Source organism: Adiantum capillus-veneris, chromosome 20 (assembly GCF_014529385.1).
Source record: "Adiantum capillus-veneris isolate H3 chromosome 20, ASM1452938v2, whole genome shotgun sequence".
Classification (NCBI taxonomy): Eukaryota; Viridiplantae; Streptophyta; class Polypodiopsida; order Polypodiales; family Pteridaceae; genus Adiantum; species Adiantum capillus-veneris.
The window spans coordinates 61,258,787-61,274,782 of NC_140950.1; the positions used below are offsets into that span (position 1 = coordinate 61,258,787).

General features: G+C 45.1%; 1 protein-coding gene across 3 annotated transcripts in view; it reads left to right on the forward strand.

The window, feature by feature from the left end:
* Positions 1-3,962: 3,962 nt before the first annotated feature.
* The window catches only part of LOC147432589 (kinesin-like protein KIN-14C), a 39,966-nt gene continuing 27,932 nt past the window's right edge, over positions 3,963-15,996 (forward strand). The window contains exons 1-4 of one of the 3 annotated variants that reach the window (XM_086492463.1): positions 3,963-4,604; positions 4,692-4,849; positions 5,051-5,170; positions 5,257-5,641. In XM_086492463.1, coding sequence (XP_086348589.1) covers positions 4,562-4,604; positions 4,692-4,849; positions 5,051-5,170; positions 5,257-5,641 — 706 coding nt within the window. In that variant the 5' untranslated portion in view covers positions 3,963-4,561. Of the gene's footprint in view, positions 4,605-4,691; positions 4,925-5,050; positions 5,171-5,256; positions 5,642-15,996 lie in introns of those variants that run through there. The other 2 variants (XM_086492464.1, XM_086492465.1) reach the window with 2 other exon arrangements.

The window sequence follows — 15,996 nt, forward strand, 5'->3', positions numbered from 1 at the left end:
TGAGGAGTGGAGAGCCTACACCAGAAATCTTGGCTATGGAATGCAAATCCACCAACCAAGAGCCATGCTTCAATGCTTAAGCTTGCCATCTTCTTCATCTTCATTGCTATGCTAAGCAAGAAGAGTGATTATAAGTGAGGAACTATTTCTTTCTCCTATGAATGATTCTTCTTCCTCTTCCCTACCCTCATTCTTCGCTATCTCTCTCCACCTTCGAAGGTGTTTGAGGCCTTGGGACCGAGGCTTGAAATAGTTAATGATTTTTGCAAAGTTTATGTTATGCTCGTGATGCATGAAGCTTTCCATCTTCATAGCATCACCAAGGTCACAAGGAACACAAAGATTGTATTGTACCAATTCTCTCTTAATGGGAGAATCTATAATACAAACGCCTTTTGGAGGGGGGACCGGCTCCAAGTAAATCCGGTCCTCAACTATTGTCACGTTCTCTAATACTCTCTCTCTTGCAAAGGTATCGTTCATTCCAAGTTAATTAAGTACTATGTTCATGTTGCTACCATTAATTAAGTTCACCCTCTATGTTCTCAAAGTGATCTCACAAAAATGCTCACTCTAATTCTCTTAATTCTGCTATCCTCAAAGTTCATAGGCCATTTTCATTACATCGACAAATGCATTAAGCTATACACAACTCTTGGAGGGAGATGGAGAATTGTGCTTTGGAGCTCAACCAACAAGTTTAGGAGAACATCAACCAGCCCACGGACCAGATAATTCTCACAGAGAATTCTGTCAGCATTTCAGATCAACTTTAGGAAACAATCATCAGCAGCAGCCAAGCCCACTTGCAAATGAAAACACTCCACCTTCATTGCACAGTGAAAGATGCAAACATTCAACATATTTTAGAAGTCAGCCAACAGTTTTAAGGGAAATTCAACAACCACGTCTATCAGGTAATATTTTTACCTGTCAACCATTAGCTTTACAAAAATTAAAACCATATGTATCAGGAAATGTTCACATGCAAGTATCTTATCAATTTAGATCAACTTCGCCAAAGGTTCAACTATCATCAACTCCGCCGTCATTGCGCAGTGAAAAACGCAAACATTCAACAGATTTTAGAATTCAACCAACAGTTTTAGGGGAAAATCAACAACCACGTGTCTCATGTAATTTTGTTACTTGTCAACCATTAGCTTTACAAAAATTCAACAACCACAAGTATCATGAAATTTTCGCATGCAAGTATCTTATTAATTTAGATCAAGGGATCAACTATCATCAGCAAGCAAGCCAATTGAAAAACGAGAACACTTCGCCGTCATTGCACACAGAGGAAACGGAACGGGTGATTGAGCTTCTTTGAATTCCACTAGTTGAAGTATGCATAAGGCAAGTGAACAGAGAACCATTTGTTGACTTTACATATAGTTTGTTACTTACTTCTTCGCAATATATTGAGAGTATGAAAGCCAAAAGTTCAAAGAAAGAGGAGATCGCAAAGGCAAAGGAAGAGAAGAAAAAGAGGCAAAGAAGAAACAAGTACTTACAAAGAAGGAGGCAACGCGTAGATGGCGAGAGCATGCTCAACAACCCAATCAATCGTGATGGGAGTGGGAGATTCAACAACAACAATTTGAGAACCGCTTGCGATCAGTATTATATGAAGGAGGTTCTTTGAGAGGTCTTGTATACAAGCCACTTCACATGAACTTACCATTCCATGTTGCGGCTCGTAGACAAAGCGTGGAAAAGATGCAACATGCTCGCTCTCATCAAGCTCAAGAACTTGTTTGAGTGTTACTTATCTTCATCACTTCCCTGACCATGCTTACACATTTGTATCTTGGTGTTCTTACCAAATGTCAATCAACACTCTCTTTATCCCTATTATCAATTATCCAGTCGAAAGAGCAGTTTTTTATCGTATTATGATAAATTTGCATTGTTATCTCTCACATGACACTATCGTCTTGTACAAACAAGAGATATTGTGGCTTTGTAATCTGGTGTAGTATGCAAAAACCATCATGTTTCTTAAGCTTATGATGGCTTGTTTGACAATTTTTGCCACACACCACAAGACCTCAAAACAAAAATCCTACATGAGAAATGCATACAACCAACAAGTCACTAGCTTTCAAGCCAAGCACATTCTGCCAAAGATTTTATGACTAAAATTGTGTAGTATGAATTCACGATGATGTTTTTGAGCGTGTATGTAGCAAATGACATGCATACATCTTGCATGAGAAATGACATGCATACAATCTAGCTTTCAAGCCAAGCACATTCTACCAAAGATTTTATGACTAAAACCGTGCAGCATGAATTCACGATGATGTTCAGTGTAGCAAATGACATGCATACGATCCTACATGAGAAATGACATGCATTCAACCCACAAGTCACTGGATTTCAAGCCAAGCACATTCTGCCAAAGATTTTATGATTAAAACCGTGCAGTATGAATTCATAATGATGTTCTTGAGCGCCTAGCAGTTGTCCACTTAACTATGCTCCTCCCGGTGGCCAAGGCGTTAAGAGAAACTGTTTGCCAATGCTATGTTGAGATGTCAGCACCTTGAGACTGACTTTACCTCAAGTCCCAAGTAGATTCATCCAAAAACTAATGAGTAACATCAAAGACAATAAAATAAATTTCTATCACAGGTTGTCACCCCAAATGAGCAGTAAAATATGACATTTTGTTAAGATGAGTTCATCCCCAATGTTACCAAGGCTGAGTGAGAAACTCTCACTTGACATGAGTCCTTTAGTGCGGAATAGACCAAAAACTTGTATTACGACAAGCACGAACAGGAGCATAGACTTGCGCACGAGAAATGGGGCAAAAAGCGTTTTTAAAAATCACTACAAGACTCAAAAAACACGAACTAAGACATATTGCACTCTACCGTTACTGAAAGAAAAGCACGAATAGTGGAGGATGTTTGCCTGAAGTAGATGCAGAAGTCGTGCATCATCCCCGACTCATCAAATATCTCCACTATTGCCAATATTGAAGCACCTAGCGTTGATGCCATCTCTCGAAATGCCTCGACAACATTTGTCGATCGTGCAATATCCAGTTATCCATTTCTTCATGATCAACATCAATCACAATATCCGATGAGGATGAGCTCATTACATTCTACATGTCCCGCAATTGGCTGCTCTTACAATGCTCTATATTGCCCTGCTCTTGATCTTTTGCTCTTGGTCAAGACCGCCATGTGTATGATGCAGAATCACTGTAAACCGGCTACACGAGCTTCAGTATCGTGTGAACTCAGGAGCGCGTAGAGGAGAATGATCGGGTGGAAGTTGGGCTGGGTGCGTAGAGTGAAGGAAGCAACAAGCTGAGCATGCAGAGGAGTGAGGTCGGGTGGACGCTGAGCTGGGTATCCAGAGTGCGGTCGGGTGGAAGCCTGATTAATAGGCTCATGGGAGAAGCCCACCTTGGTAATCGATGTCTAGGTGCGAGCATCCCATTGGCTCCCTAAGGAGAATCAAGGGAACACCACTGGCACTCACACGTGACAAAATGCACGGGCCTGTTGTCACCCCATTCATCCCATTTTTTTAACACATCAATGTTTAAAACCACAATTGACAACACCTACCCTCATCATTTAACCCCATTTAATTCCACATATAGGGGAGCACCTAGCGATCTTTGTTTAATACCTGAAGTGTCCAAAATTTGGACATCTACCTCCCTAGAATACCTCCCTTTCTTAGCTTGCTCTGTATTAGCCCCTTTACCCTACCCCTTGTCATTAGCAGGCCTCGTGATTATATCAATTGTCGTTAATGTTCTTCAAAAAAAAAAAGGGCAAGGCGTAGGCGATTAGTGATTTCGTCCGGACGAAAAAGGGGCCCAGGAGTGAAGCCGGCCAGGAAAGCACCCGCTGACTGAGTAGGGCCCTTTGCGTTTGCCGCGCGGACGTGTTTGCATGCCCCATTCAAAAATGTGCACACGAAGAGAGAGAGCGCGAGAGAGGTGGAGGCACTAAACATCCGAGCTGGCGTTGCTGGGCCAAAGTTAGCTGTTGCTCTGCTAAAGTCTAGCGGCTAGCTTCCAATTTCTCCATTCCCTGCCTGCCAACTCTCGCGGGACCGCCAAATCTGGCAACCTTCGGGCCAAACTGGCAGGCACGACAACGCGGCACCTCCCACCTTCTTGCTCTCTCTCTCTCTCTCTCTCTCTCTCTCTCTTCCCTCCCTCCCTCCGGCGCAGCTATGGCGACAGCCTGCTTGTAAATACCCTCGCCGTCCACTACTCTCAACAGATCCTTCTACACACGCTCGCGCGCTCACGCACCCGTGCGCACTCACTCCAGCTCCCATTCTTTACGCTCATCATTTCTTCTTACTCCAACAACAAGAAGAAACCTTGACACTTTGGTGTGGCGTACTCGACTATAACGTAGATAATACAGACAGGAAGAATTCGTTTCGCTGTGATACGCTGCATGCCATTGCTACATTGAGCCGCAACCAGGGTTTCCTGTTACATTCACAGTACCAAGCGATCTAGGGTTTCTCTTTCTCATTTGTCAGAAGAGTACAGGTGTCCCATCTTTGGGAAATGGGAGATGAAAATCGTACCAATGGAAATGCAGTTGAATCTGGTAAGGTTTCGGGTAGTCATTTGTGGCTTGTGAACCGCATGGACTCTTCTGGTGGGTTTTCCCTTTCTGATAGAATGCGTTTGTCAGTGTCTAAAAGGTGCCATGCCGCTTCATGGCTTCAAAGAATGATTGGACCTCTTGATTTGCCCATTGATCCGTCAGAGGAGGACCTCCGGCTTTGTTTGAGGGATGGAAGTGTACTTTGCAGACTCATCACTAAAGTGGATCCGGCCCTGCTGTCCAAGGTTGTTAGTCTATTTATTGAGATTGTAACACAAACTTGAAGAAACGGTCTCTGTCTGGAGCTCAGACACACACTTGTGCGTGTAATGCCATTCCATTTTCAATGGTTCAGAAGTCAGATTCTTTATTTTCAGTTCGCAAGCAAGGTGCACACATTCCATATCCCATTGTCCAGTCTTTCTTATCGGGTTCATCTCCTGCAGGTGCTTGAGGCTGAGGAATTTGGCAGCAATACGTCCCCTTCTCAAGACAGTTTAAGGAGATTTTTAAAAGCAGTATCTTTAGTTAAACTTCCATCCTTTGAAGTTCTTGATTTGGAACAGGTTTGAACCAACGACACATATAATGCCATTAGTATTTGTCTACTAAGTTCGCAAAAGCATGTCAAGGTGCCATTGTATGTTTGCAGCCAAACTATCAGCAGTTGTCATCAGAAAGGGTGGTGGACTGCCTGCTCTCTCTTAAATCTTATCAGGAGTGGGCACTTGGAAAAGAGCAGGCTTCTAGGAAAAATGAGGGAGTGTCTGTTATGAACAAAGAGGGTTCACCTTCACCATCCAGTACGAGGCCATATTCTCATCATGCTAGCTCTGCTGCGAAAAGCCCAATTCAATCTCGGAAGCGTTGGGTGCTGCCAGAACAAGAAACCCTTGGTGAAGGAGATATACATACAGTGCAAGAGTTTTCAACACAGACTAGTGGGAGCCCACAGCCCCGACATATTTTGCACAAATTGAGTAGCTGGGAAAGTACTGCAGCTGATGAGAACTTTGTTCCTGCCTCTCCGCAAACTGGTACGTGTTGTACTGGATGAAAACTAGTTTTACATGCCAAGAGTTACGGGTCTGTTTTCCTCTGCATGTTCATTTATATATGGTCTATGAGTTGAATGAGCATCTGTATCTTTCCTGGGCAACTAGGTCCCTATTGGTCTCTTGGTTCAAATTGGTTCAGAGTCAAGCACATTATCAGAGTGTCTTGGGATTAACCTTCCTCGGGAAAAGCTATGACTGACATCGTTTGAATGTATGTATGCTGGGTTTTTGCCTGCGCTGATTTGGTGGCCCCCCTTGTTTATGTCCAGTTCAACCAGTCACACAGCTGGTTTGGTTTCCTATTGAAGTCAATTAGGTCACTGGTCAGTTCAGACATTCACACAAGCCGGTATCAAAGTGGGGCTGGCAATGGCTTTATGTTGGGTAGGCTAGGGCTGCTAAGACTAGCTTTCATTTGTTGGCTCGCGCTGTTAGTACTACAACACTTTGACATGCTCAATCTTTGATCGCTGAAAGTGAGGCTCAGACACTTTTGACTTGCATAAACCTCTCATCGAATATGAGTCTTTCATGTTTTTCATGGGATCTTTTTGGTCCCCTGATAAAGCTTTCCCACATTTGGTGGCTGAGTGACTGGATTTGGTGACTGAGACTAAGGTAGTTTTAGTTAGCATCAGGGCAAATGCAGTCTTTTGTTTGAATATTAGATAGAGGTTCTTTTCAAAAGGCGAATCTGGTGGTGCTACGAGAACTCAGCAAGCCATTAGCGACTGTTTTAAAAAAAAAAATGTTATCCAGAGGATAAAGGACTTGTCAAACACTGCTATGTATGGTGCACAGCTTCCCAATGTAGATCAAAATTCAATGCCTTGCCCCCCTTTCACCCTTCTATGCAGATATCAATTCAAGATTGTAGATCAGTTTAGACTTTTGCAATGCTTGATGCATTTTCTTAGTCTTGCAAATTCTGGTGTGCGCATTTACAATGTGACCTAGGCTGCAGCTATATTCACTTTTCAGTTGTCTTTAAGGTATTGTGCTAATATTATCCTTCTATCTTTTGTGGTGCGTTTGCCCTATCATAATCTCATTTTTGTGCTAATTTTTCCGATTTAATGCTTATTTCGGTGCTAGGCTTCATTATGGCTGAGTCTGCCCTTGATCTCCGGAAGTCATGACAGAAACTCAGCATGTCGAACTTTTGTGTTGATGTATGCTCATGCGTGTGTGTGTGTGTGTGTGTGTGTGTGGTGTGTGTGTGTTGTGTTTGGAGCATACGTTAGTACCTAGTTCTACACCCATTATTGGGCACCGACGACGTTGGTGGGGATGTCGTGGTATTTAGTCAATACTATGCATGATGGAGCTGATGGTTATATTGTCTTGTGGGTGACTACCATGAGTCTATACCTTGCACTTTCCATGAAAGGTGAATCTGGGCTTATTGTGGATTCATCTAGGTATATTTTTTAGTCTTATAGCGGACATGTAGACTTCACATTGTGAGTTTTCATCCGAGTTACGACCAGTTGATTTTGTGCTAATTCTTTCCATCTTTTGTGGCGCGTACGCCCTATCAACTATCTCATTTTTGTGCTAATTTTTCCGATTTAATGCTTCTTTTAGTTCTAAGCTTCATTATGGCTGAGTCTGCCCGTGATCTCCGGAGTCATGGCAGAAACTCAGCACGTTGAACTTTGTGTTGATGGATGCTCGTGTGTGTGTGTGTGGTGTTTGGAGCATATGTTAATACCTAGTTCTGCACCCACTATTGGGCATCGACGACATTGGTTGGGATGTCGTGGTATTTAGTCAATACTATGCATGATGGAGCTGATGGTTATATTGTCTCGTGGGTGACTACCATGAGTCTATACCTTGCACTTTCCTTGAAGGGTGAATCTGGGCATATCGTGGATTCATCAAGATATATTAGATTTGACATTGATGGTTTTTTTTTTTTCGAGAAAAAAATCCTTCTATTAGTTTATGAAACTGCCCATAGGGCTACAACCACCTCTTCAAGAGAGGGCTACAACAACCATGATGGGGAGACTCTCCCAATGAAAAAACAGTATATGTACAATGAGGCTAAATCAAGAAATGGGAGGAGGGAAAAGCCACACAGGTGGACGGTAGTGCTATCTGAATACACCCTGGACCATGGTGAAAAAAGGCCCAGGACGCCAGAGTCGAAGGAAAGCCTCTTTGCGCTCCTGCATGCGGTCGGAGCTGCCCTGGAGTCTCTTGAGCTGTCCTCTAAGAGTGTGGATCAGCTCTAGCCAAAGATCGCGAACAGTCTTTGCTAGTGGTACAGGGCGAGCCTCATAGATGCCGAAGCAGCGGGCCCGCCAGATGAACCAGAGTGTCAGGCCACTGATGAGCTCCCAACACTCCTCTCTCTCACTGCACCACTCCTGTGGAGTAAGCTCTGTGGCAGGTTGGAGTGTAGATCACCCCCCCTGCATCACTATCATCCTGTTGGTGGAAGATAGCTCAAACTGAAGTGCCGGGCCCGTGAGAGTGGACCAAGCAGCTGCCCTCAAGTGTACTGCCGAGCCGTGGAAAGAGCAAGCATCAGCCGAAGAACACGAAGCCACACCTGTTGTGCCAAAGGACAGTTCCAAAGATAGTGACATTGACTCTCCACAAGATGGTCACAAGCTGCACATGCGGGCGAGAGACCACTATGTACAAGCCAGCTCCCAACTACTGTAGCTCTGCAACCAGCCACTGAAACAAAGTGACTCGCCTGGACTGTCTGGAGTCCCACAACCTCTCCCAAAAGCTACCAAGAACTCATCTGTGAGACCCTCCTCCTGCCAATGAGGTGCCGCAGCAGGGCGAGCCTCTCTCTGTGCTGCCAGTATGTGACGTCTCAGTCGAACAGTGTACTGAAAGAAAGGGACACCTGGGTGGTTTGCAGAAGAGAAAGGGTCCCTCCAAAGCAACTCTCCAGGATCCCACTGTACTCGTGCCAGTGGACAACTCTTCCAAGCCTACAGTCTCCAGTGTCCAGTCTCAAGTGTCCAGTCTCAAGAGCTGCTGGGTCAGGATCGATGACACAAGTCCTCCCACAGATGCCCACAACTCGGATCCTCTGAAAACAACACTCTGCCACTTGTGAGGCCTCTAGTGCAACTCGCTGTAAGCGTCCCTCACCCTGTAACTCGAAAAACAGGGAGGGTACAGTCTCTGAGCAAGCCCAAACTGAGATGAGAACCTCCAGTCGAGTGAAGGCTCCCATCCATCTGGGCACTGCTGGCTCGAGAGGTGTGAGCCACTCAGCTGGTACTACCTTTGAGATGTCCTGGCACATGCTCTGCACCAGTGCACCCCTCTCATGCCTTATAGCTGAAAGCCTTGCAGCTCTGACAAGCCTGAAAACTGTAACCGGTCACCTAAAGAGGGTGCTGGACCTGCTGCTATGGGACCCCAAGAAACATGAGGCCGACTACCAACCAAGTGGCCTCTCTGAGTGCTAACCATGGGGTTCCAAACAAGGGGCTGTCTTAGGCGCTCCTCTGTGCAAGTAGGTTGACGTTGCTCCAGGTCTCGCGAGTCATTGCAAATGCTTCCAAGATCGAAGCAAACTCACAGCGAAGCGGTCCTCCAGTCTCTTGCTCAAGCCAACTTTGCGCATCTCTGTGAAGATCCATCCGGTCGAAGGTCGCAAGGGGCCTCTAGCACGAAGCGGCTGAAGCAAGAACTCCTTCCAGGGCTCCTCACCTGGAAGAAGTATTCTGACGATGAACTTCCCAAGAAGGGCTCTCATCTGCTGTGCTGTCATAAAATCTAATATCTAATATCTAACCAACCCAAATGATTTTCCCATATTAAACTGATCACTTAATGTGGGAGAATAAATGGGAACAAGGGTTAAGATATAGACATGTGCTTATAGATCTATCTCAACACGGGGCCAATGGTAAAGGGGCCCAAATGTGAGATGGTCTATCAAAGAGAAAGGCTAACCAATGGAGCATAAGACCTTAGGGTTAGCTTCATTGAAGACCTCCAATAATGTGTGTAAAAGTCCTTTGACCTTAAGTAAGCTAGGGCTGAGCTTGAGGCGGGAACCCGACCCAGCTCAAGGTGCTTGTTCTGCTTGTCATGCTTGATGACTAATGTGCTTGAGGTGCTTGAGATGCTCGAGGTGCTTGATGATTGAGATGCTTGAGGTGCTTGACATGCTAGAGGTGAGAACCCAACCCAAGCTTAAAGTGCTTAAGGGCCAAGCTTGTGGTGAGAACTTGGCCTATGCATGAGGGGCTTGAGGTGTCAAAAAGTCAAATATTCAATCCTTACAAGGAGGAGACGAGCCCTACATGAGGGGGGACGAGAGAGAACACCCACACACTCACAAACACTCTCAGTGTGTGCTATGCAAAGTGCAAGAGCTCCCTCTCCTTCTCCAAGCAAGTAGAGGTTGAGAGCCTACACCAACACTCTTGGCTATGGAGTGCAAATCCAACCAAGAGCCATGCTTCAATGCTTAAGCTCGCCATATCCTTCTTCTTCATTACTATGCTATTATGTATGCTAGCAAGAAGAGTTATGATAAGTGAGGAACTAATTCTTTCTCCTATGAAATGTTTCTTCTTTCTCTTCCCTACCCTCATTCCCTTCTAGCTCTCTCCACCTTCGAAGGTGTTTGAGGTCTTAGGACTGAGACTTGGGATAGTTAAAGCTTTCTTCAAGTTTATGTTATGCTTGTGATGCATGAAGCTTTCCATCTTCATTGCATCACCTAGGTTACAAGGAACACAAAGATTGTATTGTAACAAGTCTCTCTTAATGGGAGAAATCATAATACAAATGCCTATTGGAGGGGAGACCAGCTCCACATAAATCCGGTCCTCAATTGTTGTCATGTTCTCTAAATTCTCTCTCTTGCAAAAGTATTGTTCATGCAAAGTTAACTAATTGCTATAATTATGTTGCTATCTTCAATTATGTTCACCCGCTATGCTCACAAAGTCATTTCTCAAAAGTACTCTCATTAATTTCCGCTACTCTCAAGTTAAATAGGCCAATTCCATTACATGTGCTGGGTCTATGATCCCAAGCCCTCTATGAGAACAAGGAAGAGTGATGACCTACCAAGCCACTTTGGCCTGGGCTATCTGAGTGTCACGCCCTGACCAAAGGAAGTTCCTGATCAGCCTCTTTACCTAGCTGATACGAGAACTTGAGAAGCTCCAGCAAGAAGTGATGTACCACATAGTAGCGAACAACACCTGGTTGGCCACTACAACTCTGCCTGCCAGAGAAAGTCGTGCGGAGCTCCAATGTAACAACTTCCTCTGAATAGACAGGAGGAGGGGAGCAATCTGTTGCTCGGGAGACAAGTCCAAACCAACCTGACAGCCCAAGTACCGAACTGCAGTCCTTGAGGGAATCCACCTGAAACCCTCACTTGGCATCCAATCGGGCATAGGAGCACTACCAAGTGAGAAAGCCACTGTCTTTCTCCAGTTGATTAGTGTGCCAGATGCACAACAGAAGGTCTCTAAAGCGTGCTCACACTTGTGAAGGTTGGCCTCCTGGCCATCCAAGTACAAGGCTGAGTTGTCTGCAAACTCAGCGTCCAATAGCTCATCTCCCCGGATAGGAAGTGCTAAGCCCCGTAAACCAACTTGCTGCGACACCAAAAATCTGCTCATCGCCTCAGCATAGAATAGAAAGAGGAAGGGGGCAAGAGGGCAGCCTTGTCTGACCGAACGTGTGAGCATGAAACGATCACCTCTACCTCCTGACAAAAGTACTTGATTGTGTGCCCGTCTGTACAAAGCTGACACCCCTCTGATCTGTCACGTGACACATCCAGCCCTATGTGTCCGTGGACAAGCTACAGCATGATCAGGGTTCAGTCAGTCGAGTCAGTTTAGATTTAGAAGTGATCTGGCACTTTTGTGAGTGTATTCGTAAACCATGCATGCCCAGTCACTTAGTGTAGATGCATATCCTCTGGTTGCACACAGCATGATCATCAGTATTCCCTTCAGAATCCATCAGATTCAGTCAGAGGAATTTTCCAGTGCATTTAGCTTATTTTTCCTATTTTTGACATTTTTCACTTATTATTTTTAAGTGACTTTCCAACAAAAGTAGGTAGGGCAATTTTGCTAAGTTAATATATAAGCAAACCCAAGTTAGCACTAAATGGCAGAAGAGGCATCAGGAGCTTCCCGCTCAACAGGCATTCTTCTTAGCAAGAACCCCCAAGCACCATCAACCCTAGCGTTTTTGGACATCCTCAACACCTCCCCATCCCTGGCGTTTTTCAGCTTTGCAACATCGCCAGCAGTCCCCAATTCCTAGTGTTTTCAGTTTACCCCCATCGCCCACATTTATCCGGCGTTTTCAACATTGCTGTCGCCGCAGTCCCAGATTGGCTAGTGTCTTTCACTAACGATACCAGATCAACCTGGCGTTTTCTAATGTCAGCCATTCTGCCAGCGTTTTCATTTCCAGCCTGAATTGAAGCAGCGTTTTCAGCATTCCACATAGCAGCAGATTCAGCCCCTAGTTTGTTGCAGAAGATAGCCATTTTCAGCCCTCCAGAACGCAGCCAAAACAGTCATTTTCAGCCACCGAAACAGCCCCGAAATTCAGCAATTAGAAGACCACAAATTTCAGCCCTACCGTCGTCGTCGTCATAACCGTCGTCGTCATCGGCATAGTCCCAGGTTGCATCAGTCCATTGCATCGTCATTGTACCACTTTGTGCAATCAATAAGTAGACCACTCTCGCTGACGAGAGTGGGGCCTTCGGAGGAGGGTTTTACAACGTCTCTGGTGTCGTATCTCTCTTCTCTCTTTCTCTCAGTCTCATACACTTGCACGCAGAGTGTCCATTCACTTTGTTTGTGATCATAGCATTCTCTCATTAAGAAGGGAAGGCTCTACCTTCCATAAGAACAAAAGGAACCTTGAGCACAGTTCGAAGCACTCATCTTGAGCAAAGCGCAAACAATCATTCCGCTACACCTTACATTGGTCTCAGAGCTTTGGTAGTGTTCTGTATCACTCAAGGAAAGAACCACAAGAAGTTTTTTGCTTGTTGCGATCGTACGAACCCAAGTTCGCTTGGGTGTGTCGATTCCTAGTCGTGTTTTTTGAAGAGTGACAGGAATCCTAGGAAAGAAGGGCTTGTCCAGCCTCCCCTTCTGTCTCTTTTCACTCATTGAGAGCGGACCGTGCACTTAGTGGCCGGCCAATTGATGTGAGGTGGGAAAAAACAACCTTGGTATGAGCGCAAGGCCGCCAAGGGATGCACCCGCGGAAAAGAGTAGAACTCGGGTGAAGAGAAGATCCTTCTCAAACGTGATTTGCAAGCAAAGGAAAACCTCAAGAACCTCAAGATCCTCAAGAACCCAAGAACCCAAGACCCTCAAGAACCCAAGTTCCTCGTGAACTTAAGAACCAAAGATCATAGTGCATGGTCGTTGCTCGAAGCGGAATGGATACTTCGCATACAGGTGATGAGCATGAGAGAGGCGGCGAAGATTTTTCCCCACCAGGAGATTTTTTCGACCCTCCCCCTTCGCCATCTACGCCACGAGTTGTACTAACTCCTATGGAGATGATGGTCAAGTCGATGTGGGACATGATGGCACAACAACAAGAAACGAATTGAGTTGCGTTGGCACAACTCGCAAGCAAAGCAGAACAACAAGAAGCTAAGGACTGTGAGCGCGACGAAAGAAACGCAAGACTTGCTGCACAACAAGAAGACAATCGCCTTGCTTTAGAACGCGAGCGCGACGAACGCAAAGAAAGAAAACAACAAAGAAAGGCGGACGAGGCAGCACGTAGCGCGGCCTTGGAGGTCGAGCGTGCAGCTCAAAGATTGGCTTTGGAGACCGAGCGTGAAGCTCAAAGATTGACTTTGGAGACCGAGCGTGAAGCTCAAAGAGAGCTACGCACTCAAGAATTGCTTCGATAAGTGCTAGCCTCGAAGACCGAACCACCCAAGGATCGTGGGAGTTTCTCAAGTGGCGCAAGCCACGATGCGGATTCCAACTATTCAATCAGAGAAGTTGACTTTAAGTAAGTATGACTGTAAGATGGATGCTAAGGTTATTCATTCTTGGTTGCATCAATTTAATGCTTATTTTGCGACAACTAAGAAGACAAGAAATGGCAAAGTTTTGATGGCAGCTATGTACCTTGCCGGTGATGCCATCAATTGGTACCACGCATGGCAAGAGGCACAGTTAGCCGCGCACCTAGAGGAAGCTGACGAATTCACGCCCCTTTCCTTCAATTGGGCTGATTTCCAAGACAAGCTCAAGGCGCGGTTTATGCCACCTCAGTACCTCGTATGATTGAAGGACGATTGGCGCGCTCTCAAGCAAAATGGTATGTCGGTTACGTCTTTTTCTAATTGTGTTTTGCAGCTAGGCACGCAATTACGCAAATCGGATGATGAGCGCAAAGAGGCTTTTCTCTTTAGATTGGACGAGTATATCAAGTACGATGTCGAGGTGCTCGATCCAATCGATCTCAACAAGGCGGTAGCGATTGCTCTCGCACAGGAGATGAAGCATAACAAGGGAAAGCCTAAGGAGAACAAGACTTTTACAAGTACCTTGCAGACTTCTCAGAACGGTAAGAACGATAAGAATGGTAACTTTTCTAACCAATCTTCCAACAGTCTCTCAGAAAAGAATTCTTCCAATGAATCTAAGGGTAAGGCTAACACAATTGCTAAACCTAAGCTTACTCGAGATGAAAAGGTAGCACAAGGAATTGTAGGAGGATACATCACGTCGGAAGAGCAAAGCACTTATTCTAAGGAAGGTCGTTGTTTTCATTGTCACATTAAGGGTCACATAAAAAGAACATGTCCTAAGCTTGAATCGAATGAATCTAAAGAATCCATAGAACCCACTTCCTCTGTCAATGAAATTAATGATAACACGAGTGTGTCCCAAGTTTCTCATGACCCTCTCATTGATGATTCTCTCATTAAATGTTATGGTCGTACGTTGGGGCAGCGTTTTGTCATATTGTTTTGACCTAGGTAGTATGCATGATGTGATCAGTCCCTCTCTTGTTGAGAGAGCCCGCCTCGAAGTTAGTCCGAGATCTCCTATCGAGGTCTCTTGCTTTGTTCCTGGTATGGACGCTCTCATCACGGAGGAGTGCCTTGATGTGTTTTTTGGAATTCAACAAGCTGCCTTCACTCGACGATTTGTTGTTTCTCCTCTCTCAGGATGTGATATGATTTTGGGCATTTGATGGTTTCGTGATAATAACGCTCTCATGGATTTTGCGGCTAACACTTTAACTCTCAATGCCAAAAGTGATTCTCCTATTGTCAACCACGAGGTTAGCTTCGCTAAAAAAAGCATCAACTAACTCATCATCCTTGTGAACAATCACGAAGAACCGATCTTGGCTTTCGAGTCGAGGTCCAACGAACCCTCACAGGAAGTATTATGTGTTCGCATGATTGATACGCACGCATTGTTCGAGTGTTTCATTCGTGATCGTTTCTTGTATTTTAGTCAACATCTTTATGTGATCCCTTTTCCTAGGCATGGCATATTGTATGTTGAGCACGTTTCTCTTATGGATGAGCACGAATGTATGCGGATTTTTCATGAAAAGCTGAAAAGTATGTATGTAAGGAAGTCACATTCCATGTCTCTTCCTTGGCATGACACAGTTTCCGAACGAGCACATGAAAGCATGAGCACCAAGCGTGGGCATTTCCATTGTGTTTTGCCACAGTTGATTGCTCTAGATCATAATAGAAAGGTTCGATCTCATTGTTTGCGTATGTGTGGTGAACGGGTTGTCACTCCGTCTCTATGTTCATCTACATTGTATACACAGTCTTTAGCGCAGACAAGATTTTTTCCCTTCACTTTACATGGAATGGGTATGTTCATGGTTTTGTGTTGGAAGTGGTTTCAGGAATTTTCAGCCATGGAGTTTCTTGAAGAAGAAGGAAGCATGACTCTCGACGAAGTTGAAGCATCGAAGGAGCCACAGAAGACTTTGTATCGCTTTCGGCGCGGCCCAAAGAAGCAAGCGTTGTAGACCTTTATGAAGTTCAAGTACCGCACGACCCACACATCAGAGTGGGCCGGCGAAGAGTCCCTTCCAAGATTTTGGATGCTATTGGCGATCTCCCCCGACGCCATACAATTCGGTATTAGTACCTCACTTTGAAAAGGAATGGATGTCACGTGACACATCCAGCCCTATGTGTCCGTGGACAAGCTACAACATGATCAGGGTTCAGTCAGTCGAGTCAGTTTAGATTTAGAAGTGATCTGACACTTTTGTGAGTCTATTCGTAGACCGTGCATGCCCAGTCACTTAGTGTAGATGCATATCCTTTGGTTGCACACAAC